Source organism: Symphalangus syndactylus, chromosome 2 (assembly GCF_028878055.3).
Source record: "Symphalangus syndactylus isolate Jambi chromosome 2, NHGRI_mSymSyn1-v2.1_pri, whole genome shotgun sequence".
Classification (NCBI taxonomy): domain Eukaryota; kingdom Metazoa; phylum Chordata; class Mammalia; order Primates; family Hylobatidae; genus Symphalangus; species Symphalangus syndactylus.
Genome location: NC_072424.2, coordinates 127,290,547 through 127,316,247, shown reverse-complemented (window position 1 = coordinate 127,316,247; position 25,701 = coordinate 127,290,547). Strand labels below are relative to the sequence as shown.

General features: G+C 39.5%; 2 protein-coding genes across 3 annotated transcripts in view; both read left to right on the top strand.

Moving 5' to 3' along the window:
* Positions 1-18,510, top strand: part of PPIL4 (peptidylprolyl isomerase like 4) — a 48,663-nt gene extending 30,153 nt beyond the window's left edge. Inside the window, exons 12-13 of one of the 2 annotated variants that reach the window (XM_055267189.2) lie at positions 3,957-4,104; positions 10,505-18,510. In XM_055267189.2, coding sequence (XP_055123164.1) covers positions 3,957-4,104; positions 10,505-10,756 — 400 coding nt within the window. In that variant the 3' untranslated portion in view covers positions 10,757-18,510. The remainder of the gene's footprint in view (positions 1-3,956; positions 4,105-10,504) is intronic. The other variant, XM_055267198.2, reaches the window with a different exon arrangement.
* A 5,124-nt stretch (positions 18,511-23,634) lies between these two features.
* On the top strand, positions 23,635-24,656 carry LOC129475209 (thyroid transcription factor 1-associated protein 26-like). Its single transcript, XM_055267318.2, has one exon. It carries the CDS (start codon positions 23,635-23,637, stop codon positions 24,376-24,378), a length of 744 nt encoding a protein of 247 aa, XP_055123293.1. The 3' UTR covers positions 24,379-24,656.
* Positions 24,657-25,701: the final 1,045 nt, after the last annotated feature.

Genomic DNA, 25,701 nt, shown 5'->3' with positions numbered 1-25,701 from the left:
TCACATGCAGACAGACCAAATAAGAAGCTGAGATTTGGTCAGAAAAGATCAACATTCAAGGGCATATGATTGAAAGCTCAAAATTATAAAAGGTATGAATGGAATACATTTGATATTTATTTACCAAATCTTTGAAATTAAATTTAGGCTTATTACTAATAACTATAGCTGGAAGAAGGGGAATTTTAAGTTTTCTTTAATTTTAATTAATTGAAACAACCACACATATACCTATATGGAATAGTGTAGCTTCTAGCCTTTTGAAGTTGATGCAAAAGAGAGAAATGCCATTAGGGGATAGTCTGATGTGCAGATAAGTTGTCTTAAGTTAGTTAAGAAGGCATGGTGGCATCTACTTTATGGGCCTTAAGAGAAAGAGAAATTACTGAAAGTATAGATTATTAATAAGAAGAATCAAAAATAGAAGTAGGAGAAGGAAATAACTTGGTCCAACTAGACCTCAGGGAAGAAATTGGAGATAAGAGGGCAGTGAGCTCACAAATTTGTGTTTTATTCAAAGGGAGAGGGATTTGATGTCTTCTAAAAGTGTTGATTTTAGTGGTAAGTACAAGATAGTGGGTGAGGAAGCAGGAGATGTAAGTGTCTTGAGGGTATGACAAGTAATCAACAGATACTTAGTAGCATCTATCGCATACCCAGTTTAGCAATGAAAGATATTCAGTTCCTGCCCACATAGAACTTGCGTTTTACTGTTGGGGTGGGAAAAAAAAAACCAGACATTAAATAATTACCATTCTAAATATGTCTAAGTTATTGCAAATAAATATTGCAAAGGGATATGGGACTCATAATAGGGGACGAGAGGTTAGAGAATACCCTCAACCCTGAAAAAAGTGACATTAAAGCTGTGACACTAATATGGGAGATAGGAGGGCTGAGGTGGAGTGCTGTCTTCTTTTGTATGATCTATCATTTAAGAAATAGGCTGGGTGCAGTGGCTCATGCCTGTAATCCCAGCACTGTGGGAGGCCGAGGTGGGAGGATTGCTTGAGCCCAGAAGTTTGACACCAGCCTGGGCAATATAGCGAGACCCGGTCTTCTTTTTTTTTTTTCTTAGAAAAAAAAAAAATTGGCTGGGTGCAGTGGCTCACACCTATAATCCCAGCACTCTGGGAGGCCGAGGCGGGCAGATCACCTGAGGTCGGGAGTTCAAGACCAGCCTGGCCAACATGCAGAAACTCCGTCTGTACTAAAAATACAAAAAATTAGCCTGGCGTGGTGGCAGATGCCTGTAATCCCAGCTACTCGGGAGGCTGAGGCAGGAGAATTGCGTGAACCCGGGAGGTAGAGGTTGTGGTGAGCCAAGATCGCGCCACTGTACTCCAGCCTGGCCAACAAGAGTGAAACTCTATCTCAAAAAAAAAAAAATTAAAAAAAAATACAGTTTTTATCTTAACCCAATACAGTCACAGTACAATCATACACACACACACACACACACACACACACACACACACACACACACTTGAACCAAAAGATTAATAAAATAAATTTTTTTTTAGGTGGCATATACCGTATTTCTGTATTTTTTTTTAAATGCTCTTGTGGCCCACTAAATAGATTTTGTACCCCATTGATGGATTATAGTCATCAGTTTGAAAAACATTGTTCTGAGCCAGGCACAGTGGCTCATGCCTGTAATCCCAGCACTTTGGGAGACCGAGGCGGGTGGATCACTTGAGGTCAGGAGTTTGAGACCAGCGTGGCCAACATGGCGAAACCCTGTCTCGACTAAAAATACAAAAATTAGCTGGGTGTGGTGGTGTGCACTTGTAATCACAGCTATTTGGGAGGCTGAGGCAGGAGAATTGCTTGAACCCTGGATGGGGAGGTTGCAGGGAGCCAAGATCGGGCCACTGCACTCCAGCCTGGGCAACAGAGCAAGACTGAGTCTCAGAAAAAAAAAAAAGAAAAACACTGCTCTGAAGAATTTGGACAGAGGGAGCAGCATGTGCAGAGCACGCATTAGGATGAAATCATAGGCAGGAGCTATGGAATGTGTATCTGGAAAAGGCAAGATCTAGAAGATGCCCCGGAAACAGCGTAGCATAGTAAAAAGAGGGAAGCTGGAGATAATGGAGTCATAACCGAATGATACGAGCTGACTAACCCTCTTTAGCCATCTCACGGGAAGCTAGGAGGGACAGTGTCTTCCATTTGATCTTATGTAGAAGTGAGACATTCCTGCGGAAAGTTTTGAGTTGTGGCTTTGTGAAGCAGACACGAGCCTCTAGTCCTGAGGGAAGTGTGTCTGCGTTTACTGTGGTCCCACATGTAATTAGCATAGCTCTGCCTGTTGGGCTTCCTCATAAGCTTTCTTTGGAAAACCACCATTCCAGCCCATGTCAGTCTTCCTCAAAATCCACCTTTGAGGTTGAGATTATTTTCAGCAGAAATTGTAACTCTTTTATATTTTCTCTTATTCTATTATAGTATATTTAAGAAAATACTTATCTCTGAATTAAAACATTAAAACATTTTTAACACATTTAGATGAAATTTAAAAAGATTCACTCATAGCTTCATCACCTAGACACATGATACTTTTTATTTCTCCTTGTTTCTTTCAAGCCTTTGTCTTATGTAAAGTTATAATCGTTGTATGGTAATAGTTTTTGCTTTAAGCTTTTTTCATGTTAATTTTCATAAACACCTTTCTAGGGTTTTTTCTGTAGCATTTATCATTGTTGATAACTTCGTTTATAATATATCATGTTGAAGTACCATAATGCATTTAAGTATGTCTTCATTACTAGATATTTTTTTGTTCCCACTTTGCTACTAAAAGTAATACTATTATGCGCATATATATATATATATATTTTTTTTTTTTTATTTGAGACTGAGTCCCGCTCTGTCACCCAGGCTGGAGTGCAGTAGTGCAACCTCGGCTCACGAAAGTCTCTACCTCCTGGGTTCAAATGATTTTCCTGCTTCAGCCTCCCGAGTAGCTGGGGTTATAGGTTGCGCCACCATGCCCGGCTAATTTTTGTATTTTTAGTAGAGAAGGGGTTTCACCATGTTGGCCAGGCTGGTCTCGAACTCCTGGCCTCGAGTGAGTCACCCGCCTTGGCTTCCCAAAGTGCTGGGATTACAGGTGTGAGCCACCATGCCTGGCTTTTATGTATATTTTTGTTCATGTAACTGTATTCATAAATTCTTATTAGAATTTAAACATGATGGGCAGGTGTGGTGGCTCACGCCTGTAATCCCAGCACTTTGGGAGGCCGAGGCGGGTGGATCACGAGGTCAGGTGTTTGAGACCAGCCTGGCCAATGTGGGGAAGCCCCATTTCTACTAAAGACACAAAAAATTAGCCGGGCGTGGTGGCACGTGCCTGTAGTCCCAGCTACTCGGGAAGCTGAGGCAGGAGAATTGCTTGAACCTGAGAGGCGGAGGTTGCAGTGAGCTGAGTTCGCACCATTGCACTCCAGCTCAGGCAACAGGGGAATTTTTTTTTTTCCATCTAAAAAAAAAAATAATAGAAAAGAATATAAACATGATAACTCGATATGCATTGCTGAATTTCCTCTTGTGAGATTGAACTAAAAGAAGAGACATACAAATGTACCTGTTATCTTATATAGCTTTTCTGGGCATTGGAATTTATAATAATTTTTTCTAGTTAAAGATGTCCCTCATTTTCTAAATTTAAATTTTTAAAATTATTGACAAATACGTTTATTTTTTTCCTCCTAATTTTTTTGCCTACTAGTCTTTATTTTAAGATTGTTTAGGATTAGGATTCTTTCCATTTCTCCTGACTATATAATGAAAGAAAATGTTAGTTTTGTTTTAGAAATGTACTCTATTCTTTTGAGATGCTTTTTGCTTTTGTTACTTTTAGCCTTATGACCTCCTTTGTTTACCAGATCTTAAGTTTTGATGTCTTACCAGTATTATTTATCACATTTATCCTTAACTAACTACTGCAGTACAAAATACGATCTTATATTAGATGAGCAGGCCGAAGACTCGAAGTCAAGTCACTCACACACAAGTAAAAAACACAAGAAGAAAACCCGTCACTGCTCTGAAGAGAAAGAAGATGAGGACTACATGCCAATCAAAAATACTAATCAGGTACCTCTCATATCCAGACTTAGATGTGGAGAAATAAATATTTTATCCCTCTGTAAATAATGTCTTAGTGATATAATTTAGGAGGTAAGGGATAGTTCTAAGCAGAGATGGGTTTGTTCCTAAGAAGCAGAATGGTTGCACTGGGGTATTGGATTTCAATTTTCAAAAATATTTATCACAAATGATAAAAGATCATTTTTGACATAATGTATCAAATACTTCCACAATGTGAAGCAAGAGTGATTTCCATACCTGTGGATACTCCTTTATTCCCATCGAAACAAGTGTGGTTGTGCTGAAAAAGATTTTGTCATTTATCTGCTTAATTTATCACCAAGTGTTATGTATAGCACTTAAGGGCTCTTGAGATTTTACGTCCTGTAAAACATTTATATCCTGCCGTATAGTATATAAGAAAAACAGCATTGATAATTAACTTTAGCATGCTAAAAGCTCTCCTGAACAGCACATTTAAAAAAAAAATAAAAATTCCCCAAAGAAAATTTATTGTGAAGAAAAGTGATTATTTCCAACCTGTGCTTTGGTTCTTAGTTAAATAAAAAACAATTTACAGGCTGGGTACGGTGGCTCACACCTGTAATCCTAGCACTTTGGGAGCCTGAAGCAGGTAGATCGCTTGAGCTTAAGAGTTCGAGACCAGCCTGGGCAACATGATGAAACCCCCCATCTCGACAAAAAATACACACACACACACACACACACAAAATTGGCCAGGCGTGGTAGTGTGCACCTATGGTCTCAGCTACTTGGGAGGATCGCTTGAGCCCAGGAGGTAGAGGCTGCAGTGAGCCCAGATCGTGCCACTGCGCTCCAGCCTGGACAACAGAGCCAGACCACGTCTCCAAAAAAAAATTTTTTTTTTTTTTTTTTACATCAGAGCTCCTTGCTTTTGTTTTACCACATGGAGACATTTATGCTGGGCCCTGGTGGATGAGAAGGATTTCAGTGGGCTGAGGTGAGAAGGGAGGGAACTTAAGATGGTGAGAATGTCAAGCAAAGATGCAGAAATAGAGAAATGTAGTATGATAGGCAGAGTCAAGGATTTGCTGTCAGGAGAGCTAGGTTTACATTTCTATACTGCTGGCCATCAAAGTGACCTTGACAAGTTCTTTAACTTTCTGAGCCACAGTTTCATCCTCTGTGAAAAGTGAGAAATACTTCACAGGCATTTTGTTAAGATTCAGTGAAAAAAATGCGTGTGCAAACATTTTCTACACTGGCTATTATTGTTACTACTTTTTTTTTTTAACTTAAAGCAAATTACTAGTTTTAGAGTTACTTGGAATAGTTTCTCTCTGTGGTTATGACATTAACTAGATTCATATTTCAGTTAAAGTGTTTCTTTTTTTTTTTTTTTTTTTTGAGACAGAGTTTTGCTCTTGTTGCCCGGGCTGGAGTGCAATGCCGCAATTTCGGTTCACTGCAACCTCTGGCTCCCGGGTTACAGCGATTCTCCTGCCTCAGCCTCCTGAGTGGCTGGGATTACAGGCACCTGCCACCATGCCTGGCTAATTTTTGTATTTTTAGTAGAGATGGAGTTTCACCAAGTTGGCCAGGCTGGTCTCGAACTCCTGACCTCGTGATCTGCCTGCCTCAGCCTCCCAAAGTGCTGGGATTACAGGCGTGAGCCACCGCGCCCAGCCCTGTTTCATTTTTTTTTTTTTTTTTTTTTAATGTTTAAGGGTTGCTTTAACAATTTTTTGTTTTGTAGTTTTAAAAACTGTTTCCAAAGTGAAATCCACAAAATGGTACATTTAGAGAACCTAGTTTCCATTCTTGTTCCCTCCCCTTTTCCTTCTTTTCTCTGTGGGTAACTATTTTATGTGTTTTATGGGTTATTGATTTAAAAAAATTTAGCAAGTAAATATTTGATATATGTGCTTAGCTCTTTGCTATAATCCAGCAGAGATAGAATTTCTTCTTTCTATAGCCCTTTAGCTGTTTAAAGATTGCCATCATTCATGCCTCATCCCGTTTTTAGGCCATACCTTTGTTGGTTCCTGCAAATATTTCTCACATGAATCAGTGGTGGTAATAAAAGTAGTAGTAGGCCAGGTGCAGTGGCTCATGCTTGTAATCCCAGCATGTTGGGAAGCTGAGGCAGGAGAATCGCTTGATCCCAGAGTTCAAGACCAGCCTGGGTAACATAGGAGGCCCTGTCTCTATAAAAATTTTAAATAAAAGAAAAAAGTAGTAGTAGTTAACATTTTTTTGGTCCTTACAATGTGAGGTGGGTTCTTTTATCCCCCTTTCACACAACAGTGAGAACAAAAAATTGTTACTTGCCCTTAATTTTACACAGCTAGTAAGTAGTGGAACCACAGTTTAATTTCATAGTTGGACTCCTAACTACTCTTGCTCATCTTCTTACCTGGGGTATATTCTCATCAGTTTTCTTTCCTAAACTCTAATGTTATTTTAATAAAATGTGTCCCATAATATAATATTCCAATGTGATCTAATAGGAACACATCTCCTCCTTCTTAAATGTCTGTACTCTATTACTTTAGTCTAAGATCACATCAGTCTCCTTTACTGGTGGCTGTATCACATGCCTATGAATGTTTAGCATGTTTTCCACTAAAAACTCTGAATTCTTTCCCCTTCCATGTGCTGCTTTTAGCTCCAGCTTTTCATCCTGCACTCGCACATGGAACCGTCAATGAATTTAAGCCTGAAATAAATAAACATTGGTGTGTTTGAGATAATCAGAGGTCTAAAAAAATTCAGACTGGTTGTGTTTTTTTGTGTGAGTCCTTCTGATTCTGCTGTTTGATTACTTGAAACCTTACAGTAGCAAATATCCTTCTCATTTTGCATGGAGTAAAAGCATCAAGATTTTGGGGGAATGCTATTAGTATTTTTTAAAAGATTTTAAGGCAATTTTAAGTTTAAATTTTAAGGCAATGTTAACTATAAAATTACTAAATTCTGAATAATGATCTCCTAACTTCTCCCCTTAAAGTATATTAAATTTTAAAAAAGTCTTGTGCTTTGATTTAATGATATAGCTGCATTAATTTTCTCTTCTTTCTAATAAAACTCAGCATCAGTATTTAAGATTTTAATTGCTCCCTGATTTTTTATTATTTTGATTGTTTTTTATTTTTTAAAATTCATTAAAGAGAATTTTCAGTACTAGACAGATTTCAGCTATAGTTCATATTTTCGTATTTGTCGGTGTTTTGCTTGCTGAGTCTGGTTTCCCAAGAGTATTTTAACTTATTTCTTCAAATTCTTTGTTTTTTATTGAGTAGCTAGCCTTACTAATCAATTCGAAAACGTTTGTTTAATTTTCCACCTCATGTCTTAATTCCAGAGATGGTTTTTGTGTTGTTGAGGTTTGGGTTTTACTGGGGTTACAGGAAATGACTATTCAGCTGCGGGTTGCCTTGCTGAGAAGTATTCATGCTGGTTGTCAGTTTTCCACTGGGGTTTTCATAATGCTTGTATTCTTGACTGTACTTTTGCTGTCATTTTAGTGATTTAATGTTATCTTGGTGACTAAGATTTAACCAGATCTTTGAGTTAGTCCCAGAGACCTGAGCAAGGATAGCTTTTAATTAGATTAGACTTTTTTTGATTGCTTATTTCAAGTCATTTGCTAGGTTAATTGCTTTAAATTGGCCATTTTGTGTTCTTTGTTTTTTCCTTTCTTTTTTTGCCACATGGTAGTTTAATCATCTTGTCTTATGTTTTAAATGTATAAATAATATAACTTTTAAAAATTCATACTGGAAAGGTCCTAGAGCTTATCTAATTCATTTATCTCACTTTAGATATGAAGATACTGATCCCACAGGCCCTTAGGCCTTTATAGTGGGAGAGCTAGAATTTTAACATTTATTTGGTTCAGTCAGGTATTGGATTTTTTCCCCATTATTCTATACCTCTCCCCCCTTTTTAATTTTGGATGTCAAGTTAAATTATCTCCAACCTGTGCAGATCTCTTGAGTCTCAGTTTCCCTATTTCTAGAATGAGGATATTGCATTCCTAAAGCTCTTAGCACTGTGTTAGCATGTACTTAGAGGATCTGCTCTTACATGGCTTCATTCAGCCACTTTAACTTTTCCCCTTCATACATATAGGGCTCATTTTTCCTTGCTTTTCAGTTTGCACCTACACCACTTTCATTAGCCTTCTTGCAGCCAATTCAGACCCAAGCTCACTTACCCTTTGAGGCTCATCTGAAATCCTAACTTCTCCATGAAACCTTCTCTAATTATTCTAACCTTAAGAGTACTTGTTTGACACATCTCCTAAATGTCAAAGACTGTTTGAACCCAGATCTACCTGACTTCAAAGCTTGTGTAGCTTTGAAAACTACTCCCAAGTAGGAGTGATTTTAAAGTTTCAGTCCAATTCAAATATTCAGCTTCCTCAAATTTTTAAAAGAATGAAGTGCTACATAATCTTTTATCTCTTCTATTTTAAATACTCAAAGCACTTAAGTGCCCATTTGTGTAATAACGTACTGAGGATTTTATAAAGTTATACATCAGCCAGCAGTCTCGGCATTTTAAAAGTTCGTCTCAACCAATACAGAAATGAGTACAAGGTGTACAGATATAATAGTATATGAATATTTCTATTTTGTATATGTTATAGGAAGCACAAAAATTCTTTTATCTAGGAATGTCATACTTTACTGGAAAATAGATGGTAAAGGGCTAAACCAAAATACCTACTCATTTTTTCTGCCGCAGGGACTCTTATAATATGACAAGAACTATTGGGATTGTGTGGAAAATCACAAATCAGTTTATAATATTGTATTCCACACTGCGATTATTACTATAACAATCATGTTACATCTGTTTTCACACACTGTCAAACTCAAGGTATACAGTATCTAGACAGCATATGGAATAACTAATAATTTGCTTAAAACCCAGTCCTTAACCATGGGATTCATCACTCTGAATTTTAAGCCTTGACATTTATGTCTGCTACAGTAGTATCTGGTGATAGAGTTAAGACCCTTGGGAGTTTAGTTCTTAAAATTTTCCTTTCCTTTGGGCAGTCTTAAGAAAGTTAAATTTTACAAAGTATCTCTTGAAAGAGCATTGGCTGTGGTCTAAGAGTAGAATTAAATGTAGCAATTTTATTATCCTTGGGGCAAAGGATTCTACCAGTGTTTAAAAACTCATTTTAAAGAAACATAATAATTTTAACATAAGCCTAGTCAGCTGAGTGAGGTGGCTCATGCCTGTAATCCCAGTACTTTGGGAGGCCGAGGTGGGAGGGGATCACTTGAACCCAGGAGTTTGAGACCACCCTGGGCAACATGGTGAAACCCCGTCTCTACAAAAAAATACAAAAATTAGCCAGGTGTGATGGCACATGCCTGTGGTCTCAGCTACTTGGGAGGCTGAGGTGGGAAGGATCGGTTGAGCCTGGGAGGTTGAAGCTATAGTGAGCCATGATCGTGCCACTGCATTCCTGCCTGGGAGACAGCAAGACCTTGTCTCAAAAAAAATTCTCCTCTCTAGCTTCTGTGTTTCTAAACATGGAAGATGTATTTGAACATCTAGAGAGGAGCTGTTATAAAATAAAACACTTTAAAAATTAATTGCTCAGACCCAAGTATACATTATCCATTTTCTTTTTTTGAGACGGAGTTTCGCTCTTGTTGCCCAGGCTGGAGTGCAGTGGGGCAGTCTTGGCTCACTGCAACCTCTGCCTCCCAGGTTCAAGTGATTCTCCTGCCTCAGCCTCCCGGGCAGCTGGGATTACAGGCGTGCTCCCACACCTCGCTAATTTTGTATTTTTAGTAAGAGTTTTTCCATGTTGGTCAGGCTGGTCTTGAACTCCTGACCTCAGGTGATCCATCCACCTCGACCTCCCAAAGTGCTGGGATTACAGACGTGAGCCACCGCACCCGGCCTCCATTTTCTTATTTAAGACTTACTGACTTGTCTAAGATCTCTTCCTGCTAAGTTATTTCAATGATATCTTCTTATAGGATTCTTGTGGGAATTGTAGTAGTTTCATTGCAGATCAATAATGGGACCACGTTTTGGGGAATGAAGGGTGGGGAGGTGGGAATAAGACTATACATAATCAGAATTTTTGATATTGCAGATTGCTCTAAAGACATGTTCTGATTTCAGTTGAGCTATTTCAGTTCCATATTTTTGAATCTGATCCTTCATTTCAGCCAAAATAGTAGATACAAATCAATAACATTGTTAAACCTTTTTCTGAATTATTTTATTGCTTTGTAATTTACAAGATTCTTGACATTAGTGGTAGTGTTCACATTTAAGCTGTTATAACAGCCTTGTAATGGTAGACTTTTCTAAGTTTCATTAATTGAAAATGCCCACAAAATGATTATTTTACTGATTCACTTGTAATTCTCCCTTCCTTTGACAGGATATCTATAGAGAAATGGGGTTTGGTCACTATGAAGAAGAAGAAAGCTGTTGGGAGAAACAAAAGAGTGAAAAGAGAGACCGAACTCAGAACCGAAGTCGTAGTCGATCTCGAGAGAGGGATGGCCATTATAGTAATAGTCACAAATCAAAATACCAAACAGATCTTTATGAAAGAGAAAGGAGTAAAAAGAGAGACCGAAGCAGAAGTCCAAAGAAATCCAAAGATAAAGAAAAATCTAAATACAGATGAAAGATGAAGAGGCAGAATTGAGAGGCTAACATATTTACTCTTGTCTAACTTAAGAGTGCCAGGAAAGCAGATGCTTAGATTTTGTGTCAAAGCTTGTTATTTTTTTCATACTAGGATTACGGTCCTTTAGATTAATACTGATTATATAGAGCACGAAAGAATTGAACATTTTCTTTGTATACTTTTTTACACTAATTTTATTGTTATACATAAATGGTAGTCTTCATTTTTGAAGTCTTTTACATTTTCACTCTTTTTTTTTAGTGAAGTATTTCATACTACAAAAATACATAGATGTATATAAAGGGATAATAAATGTAAATATCTGTGTACTCATCAGCCACCTTAAGATACAGAATATTGCCTACATTTTAGAAGTTTCCTAAGGCCCTCTCCCTCTCAAATAATTATTTGGAATTTTGTGTTTGTCATTTGCCTATTATAGTTTTACAACATACGTACGTATCTGTAAGTGAAATGTTAATTTTGTATGTTTCTGAATTTTATATAAATGGCAAAATGTTTATTTCTGTGACTTTCTTTCATTTTTATTGCTATATAGTATTATATAAATATACCACAACTTATTCATTCTTCTCTTGATGGACATTTGAGTTTTGTGTATTTATTTTTGTTTTTGCTGTTGAAACAATGCTGCTGTGAACATTGTATCTAGGAGTTATATTGCTTGATATATTGATAAAATAATGCCAAATTTGTGTTCTGAAGTGGCTGTACTAGTTTATACCTCTCTTGGCACTGTGAGTTACCTTTGTTTCATAGCATCTCCAACACGTGTTAAGTTCAGACTTAAAAATTTGCCAACCTAGTGGATATTAAGTGGTATCTACCTGTGATTTCCAGCAAGATTACTGTTATCTCTGTTCTTCCATGGGTAAGATGTCATTTTTTTCCTGGCTGCTTTTAAGGTTTTCTCTCTATCACTGGTTGTAAGAAGTTTGATTATGATGTGCTTGCTGTAGTTTTTTTTTTTTTTTTCACGTTTCTGCTGCCGCAGCGATTTTACCTGTGGGTTTATGGTTTTCATAGAATTTGGAAATTGGGGGGCATTTTTTCTTCTATTATGTCTTTTGTCTCTCTGCTGCTCTCATGCTTCTGGGGCTCTGATGACTTGGATTGTACATTAGGCCCCTCAAAATTGTCTCCCAGTGTGCTGATTCTGTTCAGCTTTTTTAAAAGCCTTTTTCTCTCTGTGTTTCATGTTGGGTAGTTTCCAGTGCTGTGTCCTCATTGTTTATTAATCTTCCCGTCTAAAGTATCTAATTTCCTTTTAATCGTATCCAGGTATTTTTCACCTCCGACATATTTTTAGTCTTTAGAAGTTCTATCTGGGTCTTTATCTCCCATGTATCTCCTTCACATGCTCATGCCTTCCTCTATTTTTTTTTTTTTTTTTTAACATCTGGAGTGTATTGATAATAGCTGTTTCAATGTACTTGCCCATTCTGTCATCTGCATCATTTCTGGTCTGTTTCTATTGATTGATTCCCACCCTACCCCAACCCCCACCCTGCCCATATTGGATTGTAACTTCCTTCATTACATGCCTGGTAATTTCTGTTTTTAACATTGGGTGCTGGAGTTCTTTTAAGTATCTTGAACTCTGTTTGGGGACATAAAGTTACTTGGAAACAATCCGATCATTTTATAGCTTGCTTTTAAGCGTAATAAGACAGGACTGGGACAGCCTTTAGTTTAGGGCTAATTTGACCCACTACGAAGGTAATACCGTTCTGAATAATCTTCTGGTTACACGGTTTCTGCATTCCATCTGTTGGGAACATGAGCTATTCTGAGCCCTATTGAGCTCCCAGTTGTATCTCCTGTTCCTTACCTCACATGTGTACACTGCTTGGTGTTTAGCTGAAGACTTGAGGGAAACCCAATATTCTGCCCTGCAAATCTTACCTTGGCTCCCCTAAATTCTCTACCCAGGGAGGTTCCCTTCCCTAGCCTTAGTGCCACAGCCTAGAAACCCCGTGTAGAAGCTTGCACAATTATAGGGCTTTCTTTGTTTTCCATCTCTCAGGAGTCACTCTCCTGCACTGGCTTTTGTCTAACATGGAAAACTTCCTTGTATACATTTTATATAGGTTTTAGTTTAAGGTGGAGAAGGTAAATCGTGTCTCTGCTACTCCATTTTGACTTGAGTGGAAGTTAACTTTGTATTTCCTAAATGTTAATGAGGCTGAGTATCTTTTCCCATGTTTATTAATCATTCCTGATTGTGCTCTGTGAAAAGCTTGTTTCATGTCTTTTGCGCATTTATGTAGTAGATTGTTGTCTTTTTATACTTAATAGATTGTGGATACTAAGAATAAGTTAAGGAGTGCTGTCTCCTTCCCTCTGTCTGTTCTCTTGGAAGAAAAGAAAAAGATTTAAATTAATCTGTTTCTTAAAAGCTGGATAGAGCTTGCCTATAATATTGTCTGAACTTTGCATTTTTTTTGTGAGAAAATATCTTAACTGTTGATTAGGTTTCAAAAATTATAGAATTATTAGCCTTTCTATTTCTTTAATGTTAGTCATTTTACATTTTTCTGGGAATTTGTTTTCATTGAAGTTTTTATTTTTGGATAGATAGCATTGCGCATAGTTTAGCTGGTAGATTTTTACTGTCCTTTTGCTTTGTTGATGAATGTCCTTATGTTTTAATGTGTCTCATAAACAGCATATAGCTAGATGATGATGATGATGATTATTATTATTATTTTAAGACGGAGTCTCACTCTGTTGCCCAGGCTGGAGTGCAGTGGCGCGATCTCAGCTCACTGCAATCTCCACCTCCCGGGTTCAAGCGATTCTCCTGCCTCAGCCTCCTGAGTAGCTGGGACTACAGGTGCTTGCCACCAGGCCTGGCTAATTTTTTTTTTTTAGTAACAGGGTTTTTACCATATTGGCCAGGCTGGTCTGGAACTCCTGACCTTCTCATCTGCCCGCCTCAGCCTCCCAAAGTGCTGGGATTATAGGCATGAGCCACTGCGCCCAGCCAATTATTTTTAAATCTAATTTGAACTTTAACTGGTTAGTTTAGTGCATTTTTATGTGTACTGATATATTTGCATTTATTGCTTACCACCTTATTTTGTGCTTTTTATGTTTTTTTCTTCCACTCTTTTTTTTTTCATTTGGAATCAAAAATGTTTTTTAATTCCACCCTCACCCCTCTGCCCCCTCTTCTTTGTTTTGGGGGAATTGCCTTGGAATATTACATCCATACTTAAAAAGTATAATGTTATATCTTTATCTTCCTCTCTAATTGAGAGTCTTGGAACTCTCTAAGTCACCCCTCTTGCAACTTTCATGTTACAATCATTCAGTATTTTAGTTATAGCTTGTGGTTTTTAACCTTAAAATTAGACCTTGAGCTGGACTCAGTGGTGCACACCTGTAGTTCTGGCTGCTGAATGGCTGAGGCCGGAGGATCCCTTGAGGCCGGGAGTTAGAGGCTGCAGTGCACTGCGATTGTGCCTGTGACTAGCCTCTGTACTCCAGCCTGAGCAACATAGTGAGACACCATCTGTTAGAAAGAAAATTAGACCTTGTGATTATTATTGTTTTTATACAGATAATTGTTAGCTTAGATTTATTTTATATGTTAGAAGTATTTGTTTATTCATTATTATTCTCACATCTCAGACCTTTTGCCTAGGATAATTTTCCTTCTTTCTGAAGCACATCCTTTGATGTTCCTCCAGTGACATCTGTTGATGGCAAACTGTTAGTTTACATTTATCAAAAATATTTTCAATTCATTCTATAAAGTTGATTTTATATGTACATTAATTCTAAGTTGAGGTTTTTTTTTTTTTTTTTTCCCAGTACTTTGAATAATTAGTCTACTGTCTTTTTACTTTTGTTACTACTGGGGAGAAATCTTTTATCATTCCAAATATTCTTTTGGATATAATGTGACTTTTCTTTCTGATTGCTTTTTTGCTGTGGTTAATTAAACTTTAAATTTTGAAATCAGTTGTAGATTGGCATGCAATCATAAGAAATAATACAGAGAGAACCTGTGTACCCTTTGCCTAGTTTCTCCCAGTGATACCATCTTGTAAGATTCTAGTATAGTATCACAACCTAGATGCTGACATGGACACAGTGGAGATACAGAAAATTTCCATCACTACAAGGATCCCTCTTGCTGTCCTTTTATAGCCACGTCTACTTCCCTGCCACTTCTGTTTTCTCCTTCACCTCTGTCAACCACTGATATGTTCTCCATTCCTAAAATTATGTCATTTCAAGGATTTTATATAAGTGGAATTCTGTATTATGTAGCCTTTTGGGGAGCCACTCATAATCCAGAAATACATAATCCCAAATGCCATGATCATGAAGGTTGAAACCCTGATAATCATAATCCCAAATACGTAATTCTGGAAAGAATAATTTTAAAAACCTTTAAAAGATATTTATTTACATTTTGTTTGTTTGTTTGTTTTGAGACGGAGTCTTACTCTGTTGCCCAGGCTGTAGTGCAGTGGCATGGTCTCAGCTCACTGCAACCTCTACCTCCCAGGTTCGAGTGATTCTCCTGCCTCAGCCTCCCAAGTAGCTGGGACTACAGGTGTGTGCCACCATGCCCGGCTAATTTTTGTATTTTTAGTAGAGATGGGGTTTCACCATGTTGGCTAGGCTGGTCTTGAACCCCTGACTTCAGGTTATTAATTTTTTTTTTTTTTTTTGAGACGGAGTCTTGCTGTGTCACCCAGGCTGGAGTGCAGTGGCACCATCTTGGCTCACTGCAAGCTCTGCCTCCCGGGTTCACACCATTCTCCTGCCTTAGCCTCCCGAGTAGCTGGGACTACAGGCACCTGCCACCACGCCCAGCTAATTTTTGTTGTATTTTTAGTAGAGACGGGGTTTCACTGTGTTAGCCAGGATGGTCTTGATCTCCTGACCTCGTGGTCTGCCTGCCTCGGCCTCCCAAAATGCTGGGATTACAGGCGTGAGCCACCGCACCCGGCTGATTATTTACATTTTTAAAAGAGGATTTGAGAAATACAAACAAAGGCCACTTTACACAATAAAATAGGCAACAACATACATATTTTTGCAAGCATAAACAGTTCTCAGCTCTACTAATGACAATCACATGGGTATGACAGTTATGAACAGATGAGTGGTATTTATAAAGAAATAGGTCAAAAAGGGCAATGTGTCAATGCATAGCCCTATGGTTGGTAATTGTGTATGCTCGGCTTTATAACTGCAGTCATTTGAAATACTTTAAGAACAACCAATGTCTTCCACTGGCTTCACTCAGATGCTAATCTCTGGAAACACTTGCACAGACACACTCAGAACACTAAGTTACTAGGTGTTCCTTAATCCAATCAACTTGACACCTAAAATTAAGTCCCAAAGACCACCTCTTATCAACTCAGCACCCATACATACCTCCTTAAACCGTACTTAATTTCCAAATAAAGACAATGAGAAAGTTGTAGTTCTACCTATCATGATGCCAGTATCCTCTGATTGTGATTTTTGGGGTTTTAGACATTATGGATTTTAGATTAGGCATTTTGATCTTTTGGGATTTCACCATTCAGGATTAAGGTGTTTGAGATTGTGTCTTACAGGATTATAAACCAAACCCCTTTTTGGGATTGGGTTTGTTTCGCCCCAGTCAGCCTTATTCTTCAGAGATTCTTCCAGGTTGTTGCTGTATCAATAGTTCACTTTTATTTTATTTTGTTTTATTTATTTATTTGGGATGGAGTCTCGTTGCCCAGGCTGGAGTGCAGTGGCGCCATCTCAGCTCACTGCAACCTCTGCCTCCTGGGTTCAAGCAATTCTTCTGCCTCAGCCTCCCTACTAGCTGGGATTACAGGCGCGCACCACTATGCCCGGCTATTTTTGTATTTTTAGTAGAGACGGGGTTTCGCCATGTTGGCCAGGCTGGTCTCGAACTCCTGACCTCAGGTGATCCACCCGCCTCAGCCTCCCAAAGTGCCAGGATTACAGGTGTCAGCCACTGTGCCTAGCCAATAGTTCACTTTTATTGTTGAGTAGTATTTCATGGTATGAATATACTGTAGTTTGTTTAACCATTCACCCATTGAAGGACATCTGGGTTGTTTACAGTTTGGGACCGTAATGAATAAAGCTGCTGTTAGTTTCTTTGTGAACACAGTCTTCATTTCTTCTGGACAACTGCCCAGTAGTGCAGTTGTTAGGTCATATGATAATTGCATATTTAAAGAAACTGCTGAACTGTTTTCCAGGGTGAGTCAGACTGCTTTACATTCCCACCAAGAACATATGGGCGATCCACTTCATTCGCATTCTCGACATTTAGTTGTGTCTCTGTGTTTTATTTTAGGCATTCTGGTAGGTATATAGTGATAGATATGTAACTTATTCTGGTTTTAATTTTTATTTCTTTAATTGGTAATGTTGTTGAGTATCTTTTCATGTACTCATTTTGCCATCTGCATGTCCTGTTAGGTGAAATGTTACTTTAAATCTAAGTGGATTTTTAGTTTTTTTTTTATTTTTGAGTTTTGAGAGTTCTTTATGTATTCTACATACTAGTTCTTTGTCAGATATGTTGCTTGCAGCTGTTTCCTCCCAATGTATAGCTTGTCTTTCTCTTTTTTTCTTTTTTAAGACAGTCTCGCTCTGTCACTCAGGCTGGAGTACAGTGGTGAGATCACACAGTTCACTGCAGCTTCAACCTGCAGGGCTCAAGCAATCCTCCCACCTCTGCCTCTTAGTAGCTGGGACTACAGGTGCCTGCCACCACACCCAGCTAATTTTTTTAAAATTATTATTAGTGGAAACGAGGTCCCTATGTTGCCCAGGCTGGTCTCAAACTCCTGGTCTCAAGCAGTTCTCCCGCTTTGGCCTCCCAAAATGCTGGGATTACAGGTATGAGCCGCCATGCCTAGCCTCCAATGTATGGCCTGTCTTTTAATCTTCTTAATAGAGTATTGTAGAGTACAAGATTTTAATTTTTCTGCAGTTTACCAGTTTTTCCTTTTATGGATTGTGCTTTTGGTGTCAAAAGTAAGAACTCTGCCAAGCACTAGCTTCCGAAATTTTTCTCATACTTTTAATTTTTTTAAAAAAATTCTCTAGTTTTATTTAAGTCTGTGATCCATTTTGAGATTTTTTTTTTTTTTTTTTTTTGACTTATGAACATCCACTTGTACTGGGACTATTTGTTGAAAAAGGTCTCTGGCTGCTTTTAAAGTTTTCCTTTGTCTTCGGTATTCTAGAATTCCACTATAATGTGTCCAGATAGGGATTTCATTTATCTTTCTTGTTATATCCTGTGTCTGATGGCTTCATGTTTTTTATTATTCTGGAAACTTCTCTGCCATTTTCTCTTCAAATAGTCTGTCTCCACATTCTATCTATTATTTCCTTTTGTAATCTTAGTCAGTTTTATGTAAGGCTGTCTCATTTTGTTCTTTGTATCTTAACTCATGTTTTCCAGATAGTGCATTCTGAATAATTGTTTCAGGTCTATATTCCAGGTCACCCATTCTTTTTCACATAAGCCCAGTCTCCTATTTAACCCATCCACTGAATTTTTAATTTCAGTGATTTTTTTTTGGAGTTCTGTTTGATTCTTTCTTGAATTTGCCTGGTTATTTTTGATTTTCTGTTGTTCTTTGCTCATTTATTTCCACTCTGTTTTATTTACATAATTATATTGTGTTTTCGATAATTCCAGTATCTTAATTTCTTAAGAATTAAAAAAGTTTTCCTGCTGACCCTTGTGCATACTGGCTTATTTCCTTATGTGTTTCAGATTTTTTTTTTCCCGTTAAATTGGGAGGACATACTTTGGGACGCCTAAGGTACCTAAAATGAAGATACTTTTCTCCAGAGAGGATGCATATTTACCTTTCAGACTCCAGGTGATGCAATTGCTTGGGGCCACTTTCATTTCTGGCTTGGAATTTCCATGTGCAAGCATAATGTATTTTTGAACCCTAGACCTTGATGAAAGTTGACAAAATATCAGGGAAAACGTATCTAGCATTAAGATCTCCCATCTATACCCCCATCATTGCAGAACTGGGTAAACACAGGTGTTGTTTTTTTTGTTTTTTGTTTTTTTGAGATGGAGTCTCGCTCTGTCACCCAGGCTGGAGTGCAGTCGTGTGATCTTGGCTCATTGCAACCTCTGCCTCCACCTCCCGGGTTCAAGCGATTCTCCTGCCTCAGCCTCCCGAGTAGCTGGGACTACAGGTGCCTGCCACCACGCCTGGCTAATTTTTGTATTTTTAGTAGAGGTGGAGTTTCGCCATATTGGCCAGGCTGGTCTCGAACTCCTGACCTTGTGATCTGCCCGCCTCGGCCTCCCAAAGTGCTGGAATTACAGGCGTGAGCCACCGTGCCCAGCCTTAGTGGTTTTTTCCCTAGCCCAGTCCTTCTCTGACGAACTTGCTTTAGGTGAGCTCTTCTATTATAGTCTCCTGGCTTCATGTGAAGATCTTAGGCTCAGCTTCCCAGTTCTCTTTTAGGTCCAAAGCCTTGTCTTTATGAATATCCCTCATCACTGTGACCTGAAGTCCTTAGTCCCCAGCTGTGCAGGCAGGGGCATCCTGGGTAGTGGCCTGCTTACCATTTTGTTAATATATTTGTGAGTCATGAGGAATTTCCCTGTCTTGCAGTCTCATCAATACATGTAAAAGTATGATTGCTGGCTGGGTGCGGTGGCTCACGCCTGTAATCCCAGCACTTCGGGAGGCCGAGGCAGGCGGGTCACCTGAGATCAGGAGTTCAAGACCAGCCTGGCCAATATGGCGAAACCCTGTCTCTACTAAAAATACAAAAAATTAGCTGGGCATGGTGGTGCATGCCTGCAATCCCAGCTACTTGGGAGGCTGAGGCAGAAGAATTCCTTGAACCCGGGAGGCGGAGGTTGCAGTGAGCCGAGATCACACCATTGCACTTCAGCCTGGGCAACAAGAGTGAAACTCCATCTCTAAATAAATAAATAATGATTGCTGTAATTTATCCAGAATGTGGATGTTGTATGGAGGAGGTGGGAGGGGGCGGTTACAATTCAGAATATCTAGTTCACCATACAGCTAAGAGCAGTTGTCTTCCTGCTATTGTACATAATTCTTAGCCATCAATAGAAAACATTTTAAATACATAAGAAACTATCACTCTGAATATAGAAAAATACACACTGTTCATACAGAATATTCTAAAATGTAGTCTGAAAGAATGAATGCGCAGGGAGAAATGTTGGTTGCAGGTGATGGAGCAGTGAGAGGAAATAACCTCCTCACACCTGAAGCTTGATTCAGTAGATCCAGTGGGAAAAACCAAAGTAGTAAAAATGTTTGAACCTATCATTGCAAGGCAAAACTCTCCTTAATTGCAAATGCTGCAATTAGATATGAGAAACTGGTTTTAGCAAAGATATGTGTACAGAAACGTAGTGTTCATCACGTATCCTTGATTAGATACAGCGCAGTCTGGCTTCATGATACTACTACTAATCTACGGTAAAGTGGCCATGTTTCCTATTTCTTCTGTTTTGCTTCTCTAGGTTTTAGGTGAACTCTTAAAACCAGTCTCCATTTATATATTCTACTGGCTTTTGATAACTTGTCCCCGCAACCCCTCCCCCGGAAAAAAGATTGAGTGAGCTGTTGGTAGTCAGATATTTTTTAAGTTAAAAAGCTGTTTGGGGCTGGGTGTGGTGGCTCACCTGTGATCCCAGCACTTTGGGAGGCTGAGGCAGGTGGATCACCTGAGGTCAGGAATTTGAAGCCAACCTGGCCAACATGGTGAACCCCTGTCCCTACTAAAAACACAAAAATTAGCCGGGTGTGGTAGCAGGTGCCTGTAATCCCAGCTACTCGGGTGGCTGAGGCAGGAGAATTGCTTGAATCCGGGAGGTGGAGGTTGCAGTGAGCCGAGATCGTGCCATTGCACTCCAGCCTGGGTGACGAGTGGAACTGCATCTCAAAAACAAAAAACAAAACAAAAAAACCACCAAAACTATTTGGAGCCTAAAATTTCTCAGTTATTATAACTTCACTGTAAGGTTTCAGCTTAATCTTTCTTACCAGCTGAATTTTCAAAGATTTTGATCAGAACTATTAAAGGCTAAATAAAAGAAACTTTAAATACACTCAGCAATCATACTTTTACAAGTGTCTTTTAATAAATTGGTTGCTTTTTAGTTACTGAAAAATATAGTTCATCTTGGTTTTCCACTCATCATAAAAACATTTAATCTTAAATTTGACATTTCTTACCCATCCAGACTGAGTCACAAAGAATGCATAATAGCTAGTAAAATCGAAATCACAGGAACCTTACCTTTCAGTGGCTGTTGCTATGAAACCATGTTTTGATGGGAAATTTGAGAGAACCCTGGGCTTCCTGTTATTAAATGACAGATTGTGGAGATCCCCTTCATTTTCAAAACTCTTTTTTTTTGTTTTATTTTCAAGATGGAGTCTTGCTCTTATCACCCAGGCTGGAGTGCAATGGTACGATCTTGGCTCACCACAACCTCCACCTCCCAGGTTCAAGTGATTCTCCTGCCTCAGCCTCCCAAGTAGCTTGGATTACAGGCACCTGCCATCATGCCCTGCTAATTTTTGTTATTTTTAGTAGAGACGGGGTTTCACCATGTTAGCCAGGCTGGTCTTGAACTCCTGACCTCAAGTGATCTAAGAGCCTCAGCCTCCCAAAGTGCTGGGATTATAGGCATGAGCCACCATGCCCAGCCCAGAACTCTTTTTAAAGCAAGTCATTTTAATTACTCTTCTGCTAATGGGAAAATCTATATTCTTACCCTATTTTATCCACACTCGACTACTAGTTAGGCTTAATTTTGCTAGGGGCACTGTCAAGAGTTAACAATTTTATGTTTTCACCTCCTCTGCTATTCCTTGTTCATTGAATGGGCAGATGAGCAGGGTTTTTGAGTAATGTTTTTATGGGCAATTAAAAAGTTGTATTGACTGGACATGGTGGCTCATGCTTGTAATCTCAGCACTCTGGGAGGCTGAGGCACTGATCCACCTCAAGTGGATTACTTGAGGTCAGGGGTTTGAGATGAGCCTGGCCAACTGATGAAACCCCGTCTCTACTACAAAAATTTGCCAGGTGTGGTGGTGCACGCCTGTAATCTCAGCTATTTGGGAGGCTGAAGCAGGAGAATCACTTGAACCCAGGAGGCAGAGGCTGCAGTGAGCTGAGATCGTGTCATTGCACTCCAGCCTGGGCAACAGAGCGAGACTCAGTCTCAAAAATTAAAAAAAAAAAAAAGTTGTATTGCTGTTATTTACTTAAATGAGTAGAATACTAGAAAGCTGAACACACATAAATATTGCAAATACAGTGTCATTCTAGCAAGAGAGTTTGTATAAAAAGAGAAGTTAGGCAATGCTTCTTTGTTGCTATGAATCTAGAACAAGACCAGTGACCTCTGGCTCCTGAAAAAGAGAAAAGTTTTGTTTGCTTGGTTTGGTGGAGAGAGCTGGGGAAACCTGAGTCAGGAACAAAGGCATATGAAGGTGGTAACAAGCCAGGTGCAGAGGGAGAGCAGGGTGGTGTCTGACTACAGCCGAGGCTGGGAAGGCAATGAGTGTCAGGAGGGAAGAGGAAATTGGGAAAGGGAGAGTCCCAAATGTAAAACTGAGAAGCTTGGATTTGCTTTGCCAGGTCCCAGAAAATAAGGAAGAAAGTAGCACTGGGATAATTGAGAAAAGTTACTCTGGGCGTTGTATGTAGGACCTTTACCATGGGTTAGCACCACATTCCTCACATGGCATTGAACACGATTTCATTCAATATTGATTCCACACATCACCCCAAATGCAGACGTACATCAAGCAGGCTTCCCAGAGGAGATGATGCAGACGCTGAGGCCTTTGATATCTCTTCTGCATTTGATACCCAAGTTGGTGCAGTGCTAGAACGTAGAATAGGTGCAACAACAACAACGTTAAAGTCATACAGTCTTTGTTACATAATCACTAATTTGGCGTCACAGAAATAATACCAGTATCTTCAGCATGACCAGGGTTGGATGTGGTTTTAGTAAACCTGATACGGTGTAAGCAGGATCAGAATGGAGCCCACATGGTCGACCATGGCCCGTGCTGCGTTCATGGGATGTGTAGCTGAGGGCTGACCTGGAAACATCTTGGGCACAGGCTTTTTGTTGGATTCATGGCATGTCTGGCATGCAGGAGAGAGTGCCTCACATAGAGCAAGAAAGTAGCCCCGAAAACACTGCAATCTTAGCAGGCGGCAGTGCACACTTTTAACTTCATGATAAGTGATATTTCATTGTTGTATTGATCATTTTCTACTACTCACTTTCTAAGAACACACAAAAAACACACACTCATGGTCTTTTCCCCTCGCATATGCTTATAGGAAATAACACGACAGGCATGACCATGATACATGCTCAATTTTTAGGTTTGTCCTAGATGTCCCTCTCACTGCACAACCCCAGCACGGGCAGGCACAGGCAACACTGCATCACATGCAGACAGCTGCCCCATGGCCTGCCAACCCATCCTCCAGGCTCAAGGCTTCACTCCATAGCTCTTTCACTGTCTTCTCATTAGACAGTGAGAATGTGCTTAGCTGTGAGTAAATGGTTATCACAACTAAGAACTCTGAGAGAAAGTGTTTGTGGGCTTGAAGGGTGTATCAGTTTCCTAGGACCATCCCAACAAACTACCACAAGCAGGGTGACTTAAAACAAGGTTGGGCATCGTGGCTCACACCTATAATCCCAGCACTTTGGGAGACCAAGGTGAGAGGATTGCTTGAGGCCAGGAGTTCAAGACCAGCCTGAGTAACATAAGAAGACCCCATGTCGATGACGCAGTTAGTCGGCTGCAATGGCGCCAGTGAGGCGGGCAGCGAAGTGGCGGCCTGGTGGTTTTGAGGTGCGTGGTGAAGGGGTTTCCACGGTCGGGTACAGGAATAAGAATGTGAAACAGAAGACATGGCGGCCTAACCATCCGCAAGCCTTCGTGGGGAGCGTTCGCGAGGGACAAGGCTTTGCTTTTCGAAGAAAACTGAGAATACAGCAAAGTTACAAGAAATTGCTATGGAAGGAAAAGAAGGCTCAAATGTCACTGGAATCTCATTTCACAGATCGAAACCCAGATAATCTGAAACATCTCTATTTTCAGATAGAGGAAAGACTTAGGAAGCAACCAAAAAAAGTTGACCATCCTTTGTCAGAACAAGTTCACCAGCCTTTGCTTGAACAACAGTGTAGCATTGACCAGGCTTTATTTGAAGATCAGTGTAGCTTTGACCAGCCTCAGCCAGAAGAACAATGTAGTAAAACAGTAAACTCCTTTACAATTCCAAAGAAAAATAAAACATCAAATCAAAAAGCACAAGAAGAATATGAACAGGTACAAGCTAAACGTGCTGCTAAGAAACAAGAATTCGAGAGGAGAAAACAGGAGAGAGAAGCCCAAAGGCAGTACAAAAAGAAGAAAATGGAAGTGTTTAAAATATGGAACAAAAAGACTAAAAAGGGCCAACCAAACTTGAATGTACAAATAGAGTACCTTCTTCAAAAAATACAAGAAAAAAGTTCAATTAAACATTTTGTTCCTACAGGTTAAAATACCTGCTGCCTATTAGGTTCTTCTGTGACTAGTGCCTCCCGGCAGTGAACTGAATTTGTTGACATAAACTGGATTGCTAAACTATGCTAAAATAAGATGTTCACATATTTTTATTGTGGTAAAAAATTTTCTAAATATGTTCTACATATGTTTCTTATTTATTTGCCTCTGAAGGAAGGTTGGCCTGAAGAACTGAAAGAACCTCCTATTTGCAAGACAGGCCCAAGCATGTAATACTTTTTTACCGTATGAGATTTATATGAAATAAAATGTTTTAAAAATAAAAAAAGGAAGACCCCCATGTCTACAAAAATTAAGAAACTAGCCACGTGTGGTGGTGCATGCATGTAGTCCTAGCTACTCAGGAGGCTGAGGCAGGAGGATTGCTTGAGCTTAGGAGTTTGAGGTTACAGTGAGCTGATTGTGCCACTGTACTTCAGCCTGGGTGGCAGAATGAGATTCTGTTTCAAACAAAACAAAACAATACAAAATCTATTATCTCACAGTTCTGCAGGCTGGAAGTCTGAATCAAGCTGTCATCAGAGCCATGCTCGCTCTGAAGGCTCTAGGGAAGAATCCTTCCTTGCCTCTTCCTAGCTTCTCATGGCATTCGCTGGCTTATAGCTGCATCATCCTCATCTCTGCCTCTATCTTCACATTGCCTTCTTCCCTGCGTCTCCTCTATGTCTCTCTCCAAATTTCTCAGTCCTTTCTTTTAAAAAGACACCCCAGCTGGGCACAGTGGCTTATGCCTGTAATCCCAGCACTTTTGGGAGGCCGAGGCAGGGGGATCACTTGAGCCCAGGAGTTTGAGATCAGCCTGGGCAAGACAATGCTTCTGCAAAAATTTAAAACATTAGCTGGGTGTGGTGGTGCGCCCTTGTAGTCCCAGCTACTTGGGTGGGAGGATGGCTTGAGTCCAGGAGTTCAAGGCTGCAGTGAGCTATGATTATCCCAGTACACTTCAGCCTGAGCAACAAAGACCCTATCTCAAGACAAACAAAATAAATATATAAACATTAATACAAACAAAAAGAAAAAAAAGTCTACAGAATAGGAAAATGGGCAATGGAAGGGTGAAAAAGAAAACTGCAATGCCTAGAAACATATAAAAAGATCCTTAAGTTCACTAGTAACCAAGGAAATTAGAGTTAACCATGATATACCATTTCTCACACATCAGATTAGCAGAAAGCACTGAGACTGTCTCAGTCTCAGATGTTGGCAGGATATGGAGAAATGGGGACCCCTCCAATGCTGCTGGTGAACGAGTCATTGGAGAGCAGCTGAGCAGTTTCTAGTGGGGCCCAACCCATGCGT